General features: G+C 43.9%; 1 protein-coding gene across 2 annotated transcripts in view; it reads right to left on the reverse strand.

Annotated features, from left to right (window-relative positions):
- Positions 1 to 17,035, reverse strand: part of NRF1 (nuclear respiratory factor 1) — a 71,761-nt gene that overhangs the window by 21,104 nt on the left and 33,622 nt on the right. For both annotated transcript variants that reach the window (XM_059847629.1, XM_059847630.1), the window contains exons 6-10: positions 15,739 to 15,897; positions 14,892 to 15,086; positions 11,951 to 12,052; positions 7,630 to 7,787; positions 2,735 to 2,859 (exon numbers count right to left, since the gene is read on the reverse strand). In XM_059847629.1, the coding sequence (XP_059703612.1) occupies positions 2,735 to 2,859; positions 7,630 to 7,787; positions 11,951 to 12,052; positions 14,892 to 15,086; positions 15,739 to 15,897 (739 nt within the window). The remainder of the gene's footprint in view (positions 1 to 2,734; positions 2,860 to 7,629; positions 7,788 to 11,950; positions 12,053 to 14,891; positions 15,087 to 15,738; positions 15,898 to 17,035) is intronic.

Below are 17,035 nucleotides of genomic sequence, written 5' to 3' on the forward strand. Positions count from 1 at the left end.
TGCCACACTCTATCCCTCTGTTCAATACCAACCACTTAGGAACAAAAGCAGCTGAGGATCCAAGTGCGGGGTCACCGGTTCCTGCATCCCCACCCGGAGCAGATGCTGCTGAGGAGCAGGAAAATGCACTTAGCTGCTTTGACACTGCATGGGAACAGGAGATCTTGTTTCCTTCAGCTGGGAATGGAACAGACCACAAGATTATCCACAGCCCTTTCGCAGTGCAGCCACGTTCCTGGGCTCCCTGCAAGATATCCAGCCCTAGAGTCCAACATCTCCATGAATATTTAGAGGTCTCCTCTTTTTAGCCATCCTGGCTGTCTTGTATTGTTATTATTATTCAGATAATTCCAGAGAAGGGATGGGAAAAATGCCTTTGGATGGCTAATGAAACACCTTGCCTGTCCTCCAGAAATTTTCACAGAAGTCATGGAATGGTTTGGGTTGGAAGGGAGTTAAAGATCCTGGTGTTCCTGCCAGGGGGACACCTTCCACCATCCCAGGTTGTTCCAAACCTGTCCCACCTGGCCTTGGACACTCCCAGGGATGGCGAGGTGTCAAACTATCTCCTTTGCCTTATCAATAAGATGGAGATAAATTTCTATCCTACCCTTCCAGAGAGGTTTTTTTTCCTCAGAAAAGTCCTGCAGAAGGGTCAGAGCATTCCCAGAGAGAAGCATTTATTGGGAATATCAGCAAATTAAGACCTTGCAAGCAGCAGCGAGAAGGGGGAATTTGCTGGTTAGGAGCATTCTGGCTCTGGCAGTTGTTTTCCCACTCCCAATTCCACCTCCTCTGGACAGAAGGGCACAGAGTGGATTTTTCCTGCTGCATCCATCAAATGGTGTCCAGGAGGATGCTCCCACTCCCACCCCGGCTGCGGAGATAAATCCTGCCGGCAGTGAAATCCATCTGCTCTGCCTCCCCAGACAGAGACAGCAGCAATGGATACCAGCCTCTCCTCCATCCCTGAGGGAGATCTATTAGCTGGTTACGTAAGGAACCAGCAGCACGGAGCTTCCAAGGACTCCAAAGCCCTTCCCCTTAATACCACCGGAGATTAGAGCAAATCAAAGGAGAGTGGAAAGCAGGCGAGGGGCTGTGGGCAAGGCTGTGCTCACAGGAAAATGCTGCAGCCTCTCCTCTTAATGCACTCTAAATCCCATCTGATTTCCAACTCGGCTGCTAGGAACAAAAAAAAGGAGAAAAAAAGAAAGAAAGAAAAAAATAGCCCAGCCTGTATTGAAATGATGTCAATGCTGGGAGAGTGAGGTGGAGTGACTCAGGGAGGGTGTGGAGCAGGGGAGTTTTAGGGGAAGCATCCAGAGGAATCCAGACTGTGAAAGCATTTTGGAAGCAGAGCAGAAGGAGCCAGGAGTGAGGATCTGCTTTTCCAAATCTGATTAGTTGCTGGTTTTGAGCATCCAGGGTCAGATCCTGCCTCTGATAAACACACAGCACTTATCGCCCTCACGCCAGGCTGCCTGCACAATAAACACAATCCTGCTCTTCCCTCGGTGCCAGATGCATCCCCAGCTCCGGGGACAGGGATTTCCCTTCATTTCTGCTCCCTCTTCAGGCTGGCTGACTCCACAGCAAGGGAACCAAACCAGCTCCGAGTCAAATTCCTGTCCCCTCCTCTGCTGCAAACCGAACACCGACGTTCCACACGGAGCTCCTGGCTGGATGAGGATTCCCATGGCAGGCAGCTCCCACCTGAGCAGGTTTCTGCTTTCATGCAGAGTGACAGTTCTGCCACCCAGCCACACGTGCTTGGCCTCTCTTGGACAATTCCTGTCCAAACAGCCCCACCCTCGAGGTGAGGTTCCTTTACAGCTTTACCCTTTGCTCCCTTTTCTGGCTGATTTTGACACTCCTCCTTCCACCAACCCAAACAACCTTCTTGGGTAATTCCGTACCAACTTATCTGAGCTTGGAAATGATCCCAGAGTCAGGCTGGAAAAGACCTCTGGGACCACTGAATCCAACCTATGACCCAACACCAAGGCATTCAGTGCCACATCCAGGTGTTTCTTAAACACCTCCAGGGTCAGGCAGAAGCACAGGACAATTGGAGGCAGTGGATGAGCCCCAACGAGGCACATTTTCATATTCCATTCATCTCTTGAACTGGATTTTACAGATTTACAGTTTAATTTCTAGTTTGAAGAGCTGCAAAAGTCACCAGACTTGGCAGAAGGCCTAGAACGGGTGAGAAATGCTACAGAGAATCCCTGGAATCAAGAGATCAACTGTGGTGGGAAGATGGAAAATGAAGCAGGAGGAAAATGACCTGAGGCTGACTCAGGAACAGCCACCAAGCATAGGAAAAAGCCTTGAGAAGGGCAGGAAGTAAGTAATAAAATGTAGGTTTAAGAGTTCTGGAGATGAGTTTATTATGGCACCAGCTAATTTTGTTAGTTGATCAAGGCTGGTCCTTCCTGTGCTGGGCACAGACACACACCATGGAGCAGCCTGCCCAAAAAAACTAAGGAGATAGAGCCAGATGGCAGAGGAGGGAAAGATCAGAGCCAGCAGCACCATGGGAGCAAAGAAGGAGTTAATGCTGCCATTCCACCCTGAGATTAAAACTCACAACTGGTCAGTGACCCCCTGAGGGAGGGAGGAGTACCTTACCACCCAAACTGTGCCATTTCAGTAACAAGAGAGGAAAAGGCCGTTTCTAAGAGCCTAAATAAAAAAAGCCACAACAAAACCTTTGCAGAGGCCTTACCATTGGCATCCTGGACTCCTGTGAGTGCTCCCACTGCTGCTGCAGTTTCCCCAGACAGGACAATCTGTCCCCCTCCCTGAAGGGTGGCCTCGGCCAGCGTGGCTACGGCGTGGGCAGCGGCTTCACTGCAGGGGGGAGACAAGGGTTAGGAACAGCAGAGAAACAAATAAAATAACAAAAAACTCCATTTCAAGCAGCAAGCACCCACCAGGAGAGCAGCCCAGAGCAGAGGGACTCCTGTCTGGCCTGGGGGAAGTGCTGCACAGCAGGAAAGCAGCGCTGCAGGAGGGATGGGTGGCAAGAAGCTGCCTCTGGTGGATTTTTTCAGGTCCCTTAGAACAGCCCTGTGCTCTCCCCTTCACCTGGGACTTGGGAAGAACTTCGGGACAATTCCAAGTGGCTCCTCCCTGCATTCAGGTATCAGACTTTAGGCCCTGGCACATCCTGGGGCTCTGCAGATTTCAGAGCTCTCCCTTCTGCCCCTCCACCTCGCCCTGCTGCCATGAGCAGCACCACCAGCTCTGGCTTCAGCTCCTCTCCAGCAAGTGGCTCAATAATTCTTTTGAATGAGCATTATTTTCCAGCAGAGTGTTCTTAAATTTCTTCACATGATGAAGAAATTCTTACATTTCTTCGTTTGATGAGGCCAGGCCCAAAAGCCCTGCAAAGGTGCCCAAGGAGATCCAGAACAGGGATGGGGTAAGGAAGGAAGGAAAAGAAGCAGGGACTGCCTGCACCAAGGCTGAGCTGCTGAGATGCTACAGCTAAAAGGTGTAAAAAGAACTTAAACCCATCCAGATCCAGGGCAGGGACACCTTCCCTAACCCAGGTGAGCCCCACTCAGCCTTCTTGGTGCCTTTGAAAGATTTCCTGCAGCTCTCAGGGGATAAAAGTGGCCCTTGAACACCCCAAAGCAGCTGCAAAGTGCTCCAAGGTTGTTGGGTCAAGCCTTTTTTTGACCCAGAGATGGGGTCGTTTTGTGGTGAGGCAATACAGATGTTATAATATAATAATAATAATAATAATAATAATAATAATAATAATAATAATATATATATATATATATATATATATATATGGGGTGGTTTTGTGGTGAGGCAATACAGATGTTATAATTATATATATCTATTATATATAATAATATACTATATAATAATATAGTATATAATATATAATCATTTATTATATAATAATATATATAATATATAATATACTATATAATAATATAGTATATAACATACATAATTATATATATTATATATATGGGGTGGTTTGGTGGGTGAGGCAGTACAGATGTTGTAATTATATATCTCATATATAATAATAGATATACTATATAATATACTATATAATAATATAGTATATTATTTTATATTACATATATATATATATGGGGTGGTTTTGTGGGTGGGACAATACAGATGTTATAATTATATATATCTACTGTATATAATAATATATATAATATACTATATAATAATATAGTATATAACATATATAATTATATATTATATATATATGGGGTGGTTTTGTGGTGAGGCAATAGAGATGTTATAATTATATATATCTATTGTATATAATAATATATATAACATATAATTTACTATATAATAATATAGTATATTACATACATAATTATATATATTATATATATGGGGTGGTTTGGTGGGTGAGGCAATACAGATGTTATAATTATATATATATCTATTGTATATAATAATATATTTAATATACTATATAATAATATAGTATATAACATATATAATTATATATTTTATATATATGGGGTGGTTTGGTTGGTGAGGCAATACAGATGTTGTAATTATATATCTCATATATAATAATATACATAATATATAATATACTATATAATAATATAGTATATTATTTTATATTATATATTATATATATGGGGTGGTTTTGTGGGTGGGACAATACAGATGCTATAATTATATATATCTATTGTATATAATAATATATATAATATATAATTTACTATATAATAATATAGTATATAACATATATAATTATATATTATATATATGGGGTGGTTTGGTTGGTGAGGCAATACAGATGTTGTAATTATATATCTCATATATAATAATATATATAATATATAATATACTATATAATAATATAGTATATTATTTTATATTATATATATTATATATATGGGGTGGTTTTGTGGGTGGGACAATACAGATGCTATAATTATATATATCTATTGTATATAATAATATATATAATATATTATTTACTATATAATAATATAGTATATAACATACATAATTATATATATTATATATATGGGGTGGTTTGGTGGTTGAGGCAATACAGATGTAATTATATATCTCATATATAATAATAGATATACTATATAATATACGATATAATAATATAGTATATTATTTTATATTATATATATTATATATATGGGGTGGTTTTGTGGGTGGGACAATACAGATGTTATAACTATATATCTATTGTATATAATAATATATATAACATATAATATACTATATAATAATATAGTATATAACATATATAATGATATATGTTATATATATGGGGTGGTTTTGTGGGTGGGACAATACAGATGTTATAATTCACACTGTTACAATCAGAAACTCCTTCTCATTTCTAATCCATTGTAAATCTTTCTTAGCCTATCAGCTTTTACTATCCTATGCTGTAAATGCTTTAAAGCTAATCATCTAAAGTTCCTTCTCATGGATCTTACTACAGTACACTGTTCATAGTTATATTCTTCTAAAATACCTAGTCTTATTTACAAAACCATCCTTTACAACTTATTTTTTACTCCATTTCTCCCCTACCAAGGTTTATCCTGTCCCACAGCATTTTTAAGTCAGCGTTTCTTATCTCCAGGTTTACATACAAACACACACTAGGTGAACCCTTTGTCAAACTTTAGGAATTCTCTCCAAATTCATTTCCCACTGTTCCAACCAGGGCTGAGATGGGAGCAGGGTTTGTGGCCAGCAAAGCTGCTCTGTGCTGTCTCACAGCAGCCCTGCTGGGAGAAGTGCAGTGACAGATATTTAGGAAGGGATGTGCCCAATCCTTCCCCTCCTGCACCCTCCCAGCTTCCCAGAGTCTGCAGCTGGACCATCAGCTCTGATCTGTCTCCAATCCCCTCTGAAACCCACCCACACTTTTTGCTTCCCCAGCATCCTGGAGCAAAGAGTTCCACATTTAATTAGAAGGAAAAATTGCATTTTGGTGCTTCAAAAACTCCTGGCTGGGCAGCCCTTTAGTCTGATACTGTGAGAAACAGAAAATAAAACTTCTCCTTTCTTCTTTTCCTCGTGGTTTCCCACATTTCCAGTGATCTCCTTCCCACAGCCCACTGGGGCATGGATCATTCCTGGGGTTTGCTCACTCTCTTCTGTTTGAGTGGTGAGCACTTCCCACACTGTCCAAGATGTGAAAGCACCCTCGGTTACTCCTAATCCTGGCTTGTCCTTAGTGCCTTTCCTGACAATTCCTCATATTCAATTTATTTTGACAATATCTGCTCAGCAGTGGTAGAACATTCCTGAAGTCAAATTTCCTACCAATTCCTACCTGAATTAGGCAAAAAAAACTGAAGGATTTCCTTCAGCCTCCCCATGGATGCTCTCCCTCTGCTCATTCTCTGCTTGACCAATTGACTCAAATATTTTCCAGCTATTTTCCCATATTTTTTTTCTTCTCTTCCCTCATTTCCTGCTTAGATGCCAAACACTTTCCTACTGCACCCACTCAGGGTGGATTTTCAGTCCTCAGCAGCCCCTCTGTGTCTCAGAGCAGCTCTTAAACACTTGTAGAGAACCAGAATATTTTCTTGCCTGGCTTCCCTCCTCCCCTTGGCACCTCCTTCTCCTCCAGGATCTCTGGGAAGGCAATTTCCCTGCAGGAAGGCCCAGGGCAGCCCAGCAAACCTGGCATCAGGTGTAACCCCATGCCAGCCTTCCCACTTCTAAAAAAAATCCATGGAGGGAAATCTGGAATCCTGGAATGTGCAGGATAAAATCCTGCAGGCTGGATTTGGGGAGATAGGGCTTGTTCCTGTAACTCCAGTGTCCTGAAAAGATAATTTGGTTTTAAAAGGGAATTTTGCAGGGAAATATTAGTAAAAAAAAGCCTATTTGAGCAACCTCATAGAGCAGACAAGAAATATCTGAAGGACCCAAATCTGCATCATAAAGAGCAGAAACAGTTCTAGGTGTGTTTGGAATTCAGTTCCAACAGAGATTTAGGAGCAAACTGGGATCAAAGTGATTCCTTCAGTGATTTCTGGATGCAATTTCAAGGTCTTGGAGCTTTATTCCAGCTACCATCAGTGTGGTCTGGTGCCGTGTTCCACCCCCTGGCTGCTCAGCCAACAGCCTCTAACCAGGATTCTGGTTTGGATGAGGGAAATTCCTGTCCACATCTCAGCAGTGGAAAAGCTCCTTCACTGCTGTGCTGTCATTTCCTGTCCCTCAGGGAGTGCCACAGCCATTTCCAGGCTTTAGGAACAGCAGGATGAGTTCAAGCAGCTCAGCAGAGCTGAGCAAAGATATTTCATCCTGCTGGATGGACCTGTGGGGCTACACCTCAGATCTTGCTAACCTGAGTCCAGCCAAACACCCTAACAACCACTGCAGCTCCTTCAGCTTCTACTGCAGAAAGATTGGAGGAAAAAACCCCAAAACCAGCGGGCAGTGGAGGAAACTCTGCTTCTGACCAGAGCAGGAATCAGGAGCTGTCCTGCACCACCACCCGCCGCAGGAATCCGCTGAGGAAAAGCCTCTCTCAGGACTGAACGGGGTGAACTCCACCCCATCAGGAGGAAACCCAGGCAGGAGATGCCAGGCTCAGGTTGAGGCAGCTGTGCCCTCTCCAGGTACCTGTTGAGTGCCATGGTGACAGTGGCTCCCTGCTGCATCTCCTGCGACGCCGCCACCGCCGCCTCGGCTAACGAGGCCACCGCCTGCGTGGCCTCGGAGGCCTGCGTCGTCTGGATGGTCATCTCCCCTCCCTGCAGCGTGGCCCAGTTCTGCTCCACCTGCAGGGAACACAGCACAGCCTGTGGGATCAGGGCACCCCTCCAGGGGTGGCTGCCTCCCCAAAAGAGAAAGGGATGGGTTTTGGCAGAGTCCTGCAGTGTCCGGCTCTGGCAGCGGGAAAAGGGAGGGAGGCTGGGATCCAGCTGAGGATGGGCTGGGCACTGCAGCCCTGCATCAGCCATGAGGCTCACATAAAGATCCAGAAAAGTTCTCAAAAACCCAGAAATCACAGAATTCACAGAATGATCGGGTTGGGAGAGACCTTCAATGTCACAGAGTCCAGGCCAGCCCCAAGGGCTCAGCCAGAGCCTGGCACCCAGTGCCACATCCAGGCTGGTCAAACACCCCCAGGGATGGGGACTGCACCCCCTCCCCGGGCAGCCATGGCAGAACTTTATCCCCCTTGCTGGAAAAGCTTTTTCCTGCTCTCCAGCCTGAATTTCCCCTGGCACAGCTCGGGGCTGTGTGCTCTGGCTGTGTCAGTGCTGCTGGGGACAGAGCCCAGCCCAGCTGGGCACAGGCACCTCTCAGGAGTGCAGAGAGGGATGGGGGCAGCCCTGAGTCTCCTTTGCTGCAGGCTGAGCACCCCCAGCTCCCTCAGGGGCTCCTCCCAGGGTTTGTGTTCCCAGTCCTTCCAAATCCCTCTTGTCCTGACAAACCCTCAACAAAGCAGGGCAGTGGTGTTGTTGTACCTGGATCACTGCCTGCCAGCCTGGGCTGTTCATTAATTAGCTGTGTTTAATGGCCATCAATTAAAACACAAGTTCCATCTCCCCATGAGGAAGAACTTCCTTCTTTCCTTCCATGGAGAGTGGCAGAGCTCTGGAACAGCTGCCCAGGGAAGCTGTGGAGTCTCTCTGTCTGGAGACATCCCAAAGCCACCTGGATGTGACCCAGTGTCACCTGCTCTGGGTGACCCTGCCTTGGACTGGATGATTCCCAAAGGTCCCCTCCAGCCCCAGCTGTTCTGGAATTCTGTGTTTCTGCAGGGCTGGAGCCCCAGCACAGATCACACCCCTCAGGGAAATGAGCTGGGTTTTCCTCCCTGTTTCTCTTTGCACTTTTTGGGGACTGGTCCATGTTCCCATCCAGGATTTATCTGGACAGCCCCTGTGACCTCGGATGGGATTGAGCCATATTGCTTAATAAAAGATGATGGTGGCTGGAAATGTTCATTTATCTCAGGTATTTAAAATTCCCTAACTCCAGACATTCCCATAGATAATTTCCATATTACCTGAAGTTCATCCAGCTGCTTATTTTTCCCCCTATTTCCATGTGGAGCTTCACAGCTGGTGAGACAATGATTATATGGGCACAAAACCCACCAGGAAGAGAACTCAAAACATACTTTGGTCCCAAAAAGCAGAGGATCTGCTGACAAATCCTACTGGCTGCTTTCTGGTGGAGCTCAGAAAGCTCCTACAGAACCGCCTGCTGGTGAAGCTCTCCTTCCACCTCCCATCCCCATAAACATTTTAGGACACTCCCCAAGTTCTGAAACAAAAATAAAAATACTGTAGGGGGTGATGAAAACCACACCTCAATTTGTTGGATGGAGATGGTTAAAAAAATCCACAAAAGCAGAGGTGATCTGAGGCTCAAAGTAAAATTTTGCAGGAGGAAACTTTGCTGCCTTTGGGCAAAGGGTAATCCCAGCACAGGATGGAGAGGGAGGGAGGGAGAACCTGGAACTGTGGTGGGAAGGCAGATCCCAGTGATGCCCTACAGAGGTGCCCAAGGAGTTCCAGAACAGGGATGGGGTAAGGAAGGAAGGAAAAGAAGCAGGGACTGCCTCCACCAAGGCTGAGCTGCTGAGATTCTACAGCTAAAAGGGCATAAAAAGAACTTAAAACCCATCCAGATCCAGGGCAGGGACACCTTCCCTAACCCAGGTGAGCTCCACTCAGCATTCTTGGTGCCTTTGAAAGATTTCCTGCAGCTCTCAGGGGATAAAAGTGGCCCTGGAACACCCCGAAGCAGCTGCCAAGTGCTCCAAGGTCACTGCAGGCTGCTCGGTCAGGGCTGAGATGGGAACGGGGTTTGTGGCCAGCAGAGCTGAGCTCTGCTGCCACCTCTCGCCGTGACAGCCCAGCTGGGCACAGCACGGGACAGCAGGGACAGACGGGACAGAAAGGGACAGAAAGGGACAGCAGGAACAGAAAGGACAGAAAGGGACCCACAGCCTCATTTAAAGGTGGGCTTTGAAGCCAAAGGGGTTAAAAAAAATCTCTATAATTTTAAGGGAATGTTGGTTCAACCCAGAGAAGGAATTCTATTTTTTAATGTATGACTCGGTTTTAAAAAAAGGGAAAAAGAAATGTTTGCAAGTTTGAGTGTTCAGATTTAGGCATGCCAAAAAAAATAAATTATCTATAGGAGGCATATATTAAAAAAACCCCAAATTCAGACCTAAGGCATCCACGATAACTGTGGAATTATATATATATGTGTGTGTGTGTATGTATGTATATGTATAAAATAGAATTTATATTATATTTATAATTAATATTGCTAACATAATTTATATTTATAATGTCTTTCATATTCTTTATACAGAAAGTGCTGAATTGTTATTTTGGCTCAGGATTCTGCAAACACAATTTTTTATATATATATATATACTATTACATATATAATTATACACATAATATTATGTTATATATAGTGATATAAAATCTAAAATTATATGATATGATATGATATATGATATGATATTATATTACATTACACTACATTACATTACACTACATTACATTACACTACATTACATTACATTATATTATTTTTATGTGTTTGCACATAAAAATAATATAATGTAATGTAATGTAGTCCTGAGCTGAAATTATACTTATACACAATTATATATAATAATACATTATTTATATGATATATATAATATATATAATTATATATAATTATATATAAAATATACTGTATAATTTTATATATACATTTTCTGAAGTACATATTATATATTATATGTTTTATGTGTTTGCAGAGTCCTGAGCTGAAATTATGTATATACACAATTATATTTATACTTATACATTATATTATATTAATTATATTATATTATATTATATTATATTATATTATATTATATTATATTATATTATATTATATTATACTATATTTATGTGTTTGCAGAGTCCTGAGCCGAAATTATGCATATACACAATTATATATATAATATTATATTATTTATATGATATACATTATATATAATTACTAAATTATAAATAATAATAATTTTATATATCAAATAAGTATAATATATAATATATAATTATTTAATATATATTAAATAATTATATTTCTATATATTATATATAAAATATACGGTATAATTATATATATATATAATATTTTATAAAGTGCATATTATATATTATATATTTTATGTGTTTGCAGAATCCTGAGCTGAAACTACACATATACACAATTATAATATTATATAGTAGATATATTATATATTATACATATATATATAATTGTTAATATATATAGATGTGTGTGTGTGTTGAGTCCTGAGCTGAAATTATACATATACACAATTATATATATGCTTATATTATATTATATTATATTATGTTATGTTATATTGTGTTATATTATTTTATATTGTATTATATGATATGATATTGTATTATATTTATTATATTATATTATATTGTATTCTATTATATGATATCATATTATATTGTGTTATAGTATATTATGTTATAGTATATTGTATTATATACTACTATATACTATACTATACTATACTATACTATACTATACTATTATATTATATTATATTATATTGTATGGTATTGTATTGTATTATATACTATTATATACTATTATATTGTATTATATTATATTATACACTACTATATTATGTGATAGATATATTATAGATATGCTATAGATACATTATACATAATTATATCATAGATGAATGATACAATTCTATATATGATCCATTTTTAATGTACACAATGTATATATTCTAGATGTGTGTTTGCAGAGTCCCGAGCCACAATTGCAATTCCTCCCCGTGCGTATCCAACCCCAGCCCCCCGCTGTGTGCCCCCCCTGTGTGCTGGTGCTTGCTGCGAGCCCGGAGAAGTTTCTGGAAGCTCGGGCAGAGCCCCCAGGAGGAGCAGCCTCTCACCTCCCCGTCAGCCACGGCCGAGTAGTTGACCTGTGCCACGGTGACCGTGGTGGGCAGCTCGGAGGCGTCGGCCAGCGTGGCCACCGTGGCCCCCGTGCCAACCTGTGGGAGAGAACAGCAGCGCCTCTGTTAGTGCAGCAAGTGCCCCCAGCTCGGCCCAAGGGCTCTCAACGTGCTGTCAGCTCAAACAGAATCAAGGAGGTCACTGCCAGCCTGGGGCAGGGAGGCTGGGGGTGGCCCATCCCTGGCGGTGCCCAAGGCCAGGCTGGACAGGGCTTGGAGCAGTCTGGGATGGTGGGAGGTGTCCCTGCCCATGGCAGGGACAGGATCTTTCAGGGCCATTCCAACCCCCTCAAATTCCAGGATCCTGTGACTAATTGTAACTGCAGAGGTCACGGACAACACGGAGCTGTCCCCCAGGGGGAGGAAATCCCAAGCTGGAGCCACGTTATTCCATGGCAGCTTCCAGACTGGAACCAAACACATCCCTCGTGCTGTCCCTGTGTCCATGAAGGCCTCAGCAGTCTCCCAGCCTCAGGAAGAGCAGCTGTGGGAGCGTGGTGGAGCCAGCTCCCTTCTCCCACCCACCCAGCAGTGGCTCAGAATTCCCTGCACACCCTCCTTGCTCCCCATTCCCTGGGTCTCACCTCCAGGCACCCTGGCAAACATGAGCTCCTCCTCATTTCCCCTTTGGAAATGATCTTTTCCCCCTTGAACAGCTGGGAAAGGACAAAGGCAGGGAGATGGGCAGCTTTGTCTCTGAGGACAATTAAATATAAATGCCAGGAAGTCAAGGGCATCTCAGGTGTCCAGCACCTGAAAGGACCAGTCAAAGGGAGATTGTATGGACAGGTGAGCAAAGAGAACCAGCCTGGCAGGTCTGCTGGGCCTTGGTGGGGAACAGAAAACTCTGACAGCCACTGAACAGCTCAATTTGGGGAAAAACCCTACTCAAACACCCAGTTTTATCTGCATCATGTCTGAGAAAAGTATGGCTGGGACTTCACTAAAACTGTGATGCTCAAGAGGGACAAAGTGCTGGGCCTGGTTAGGAACCACCACCAGTGGTGGTGGGCAGGCACAGGGGAACTGAGATTCAATTCTCACTCCCACAAGGAGTTTGTGGGAAGTTTCAAGAGAAAACCTATTTTTTTTTACTTCCTGAGCTGCCAGAATTTGCCTTCCCACACAGGGAACACAGGGAAAACAGCAGCAGCACTGAGCTAAGAACAGGGTGAGAGGAATCCTTATTCCATGAGGACAAATCTGCATCTGGTGTTTGGAATAAATGTAATACACTTCAGGTGTCAGATAAAGACCTGGGGCACAGAAATACCCTATCTATATATAGATATATATACTTTATATATATATATAAAGTATATTTTATATTTTTATATATATATATATATATATGTGTATGTATTTGGTGTTTGTAATAAATGTAATACACTTCAGGTGTCAGCTGAAGACCTGGGGCACAGAAATACCTGATCTATATATAGATACATATATACCTTATATATATAAATTATATTTTATATTTATAAATATATATGTATTTGTTGTTTGTAATAAATGTAATACACTTCAGGTGTCAGCTGAAGACCTGGGGCACAGAAATACCTGATATATATATATATATATATATATATATATATATATATATATATATATATATATATATTTTTTTTAATATATATAAAATACATTTTATATATATATATATATGTATGTATGTGTGTATATATATATCTATATATATGTATGTATGTATGTATGTATGTATTTGGTGTTTGTAATAAATGTAATACACTTCAGGTGTCAGATGAAGACCTGGAGCACAGAAATGCCTGATCTATATATGGATATATATTTATAAATATCTATATAGAGATATATTAGACAGATAGATAATATATATAATATATATTATGTATATATTTATATAAAATACCTGAAATGTAACTGATTAAACTACACTTCCTACCATTAAAGGAAGGCAGTGCCACCACCTCTCCTGCCATTGCCACCACAGGTGTTGTGTGGTGGCACCAGGGACTGGATTTGCTCTAAGCAGGTTCACTTAACTCGGGTCAAACCCCTGAATTTTTTTGACCACATCACAGAAATCCTTGCACTGGAGAACAAGGGGTGGGAGCTGGGAAGAGAGAGGATGAGGATGGATCTTTGTGGTGGGGTAAGACGTGATAAGGACGGAATTCTTGAAGGACAAGTTTAGCTTCTGAGCTTCCTTAAACCACCTGGTGGTCTTGGAACCCAGGGCATCCTCTGGCTGCCCTGGAGGGCTCGAGCCCCTGCCCAGGGGGCTCAGAGACCTTGGCACAGAGCCCAGGACCCCTGTGCCTTTGATCCTGACCCATGGAAACAATTGCCAACCTTATATGAGGATTTACAAGCTACTAAAGTCTAAGTAGAATGAGAGTGAATTTATCACAGGGTGAAAAATAGATTTTTGAGGTTTTTAGAATGGGGGCTCGGGGTCCCAAGGTGGAGGAATTTGGGCATGCCTTGTCCTTTTCCCTTCTTCTTCTCTGCCTCCATCTTCTGGGTGATGGTGGCACTTTTGGATTGGTTTAAGGTAGAAGCTCACTGTCTAACACAGGTGATGGGGACTGGGAAGTAATTGTAAATATTGTACATGCAGTTTTTAGTATCAAAAGATAACACTGCCCCAGGGCAGGCAGAGTGCCTCTGTCTGACCTGCTGGACAGACCTTGGCAGGACAGGAGAAAGAATTTTATAGATAAGATACAATAAACAACCTTGAGAACGAGAAATGAGCTTTAACTCCTCCTTCGAGTGCCAGGCTGGGAAAAGAGACTTTGTGACACACCTCGGGGTCACTGTGAGCAGCAGAGCCCCGAGAGTGGTGCTTTAACCAGGGCTGGAGATGGAGAAGCCGGGGGGCTGCTCTCACCTGGATGAGGGACACGGTGCCGTCGGGGTTGCTGAAGGTTTGCACCACGGTCTGCGAGGGCACCAGGTGGGCGATGCTGTGCGTGGTCGTGGTCTGCGGCGTCTGCTGGTCCTCGAAGGCGTAGAGCAGGTCCTCGCGCCCGTGCTGCTTGTAGCAGTTCTTGACAATGGTGCGCAGGGCCTGGGTCCAGGACACCTGCCAGCACGAGGGACAGGGGACACTCAGCCCGGGGAAGGGCCCTGAGCCAGCTCAGCGCTGGGGGTTGCGCCGTGTCCTCGCTGGGCTTTGCAAGGATTGGCAAACAAGCCCAATATTTAATCTCCCTCTGCTCATCCTCTCCTTCCCCCAAGGAATCACCCAGGAGAGCCACCTGAGCCAGTGAAGGTGTCCCTGCTCAGTGCAGGGGCTGGATGAGAACACCTTTAAAAGGGCCCTTGCAACCCAAACCATTCTGTGACTCCAAGCAGAAAACCACAGTGATTTGGGAAAGCACCAAAATGCTGCCACAGAGCCATTCCCAGCCTGCCCACCCAACCAGGCCTGAACCAGCCTGCACAGGTCCTGCTGCCTCCTCAGCATGGTGGCTTCCCTGATTATCTCTGTGACAGGTTGGTATAAACTTTACTTTTTCACCCAGTTCTCTCATTTCCCCTGGCTCCACTGCACATCCCTGACTCCTTCCTTTAAGCACAAAGCTCCCTGCTGCTCTGAACAGGCCAGCATCCCTTCCCTCCTTCAGGAGGCCATGACACAGACCCTTTCTTCTGTCCCTCAAGGCACAAACCACCCCCAAAACCCAGCCTGCAGCCCCTGTGCTCCATTTGGAGGCAGACAGGGAGACACCCACCCTCTGCTTCTGCTCCTCCGTGCGGACGTCGCTGCGGACGTTGGCCCACGGGATGTCCTCGGGCCACCAGATGGGCTTGCAGCTCTCCTTGCCCCAGCCTGGCTTCCCACGACCTGTGGAATACTTCAGCATCTCGGGGATGAAGGCTCTCAGCTGTGCCTGGAACAAACAAAAGGAGGAGAGGTGTTTAGGAATTCACCTCTCGGGTGGTTTTGAGGTGCGTGGTACAGAATTACTGGGTTCAACTTCCATCCTGTTGGAGCCATCAACTGGAAGAGGCCTGAAAGCCCAAGGAAGGTGGACAATACTTTGCCATCTTCTCCCAGGACTCAGCTTGGCAGCAGGTGGAAGAGAAGAAACAAAATTCCATCAGCAAATACAAAATTACAACACCAAGGCACAGCCATGGTATTGACACTTGACAATTCAAACACTACCAGGAAGAGAATGAGCCAACCTGAAATGGAAAAAAAAAGAAATAAATCACAATAACCCATTAAAACCCCCATGATCAATGTCACTACAGGGACAGGAGCTCAGGCATGAGCTGATGTATCATTTACAGAGATGCTGTGAGGGGATGGAGCCTCAGTGACTGCTGAAATGTGGAAACCACAATCTCACACTTCTCCAGCCCTGTCCTGCCAAAATAAATGAAAAACTCACATGGGGTTTTGTGACAAGATTGGTTTTGTACCAGGGACTCCTTGAAGCACCAGGAAAAGGCTGGTTCAGCTGCAGAGCAGAGCAGGAAGGGGAGAGCTCTCCTTACGTCAGAGGAAACCACAATCAGAGCTTAAAAACTGCATTTAGGAGAAGCTCCCTGCATCCCTTCAGAGCTTTTAGAGTAAATTATTTCATAGAACCATGGAGTCACTTTGGTTGGAAAGGACCTTTAAGTTCCCCAGCACTGCCAAGGCCACCCCTGACTGCGTCCCCAAGTGCCACATCCACAGGTACTTGGGCTTTGAGAGGGGCCACATCCACAGGGCTTTAAATCCCTCAGGGATGGGGACTCCACCCCTGTGCCAGGGCTGGACAACCTTTCCATGGAGGAATTGTCCCAAAATCCACCTTGAGCTCCCCTGGCCCAGCCTGAGGCCGTTCCCTCTGCTCCTGTCCCTGTTCCCTGGAGCACAGCCCGACCCCCCTGGCTGTCCCCTCCTGGCAGGGACTTGTGCAGAGCCACAAGGTCCCCCTGAGCCTCCTTTGCTCCAGGCTGAGCCCCTTCCCAGCTCCCTCAGCCCCTCCTGGGTCTCCAGACCCTTCCCAGCTCTCTCAGCCTCTCCTGGTTCTC

The sequence above is a fragment of the Haemorhous mexicanus genome, chromosome 5 (genome assembly GCF_027477595.1).
Source record: "Haemorhous mexicanus isolate bHaeMex1 chromosome 5, bHaeMex1.pri, whole genome shotgun sequence".
NCBI classification, from domain to species: domain Eukaryota; kingdom Metazoa; phylum Chordata; class Aves; order Passeriformes; family Fringillidae; genus Haemorhous; species Haemorhous mexicanus.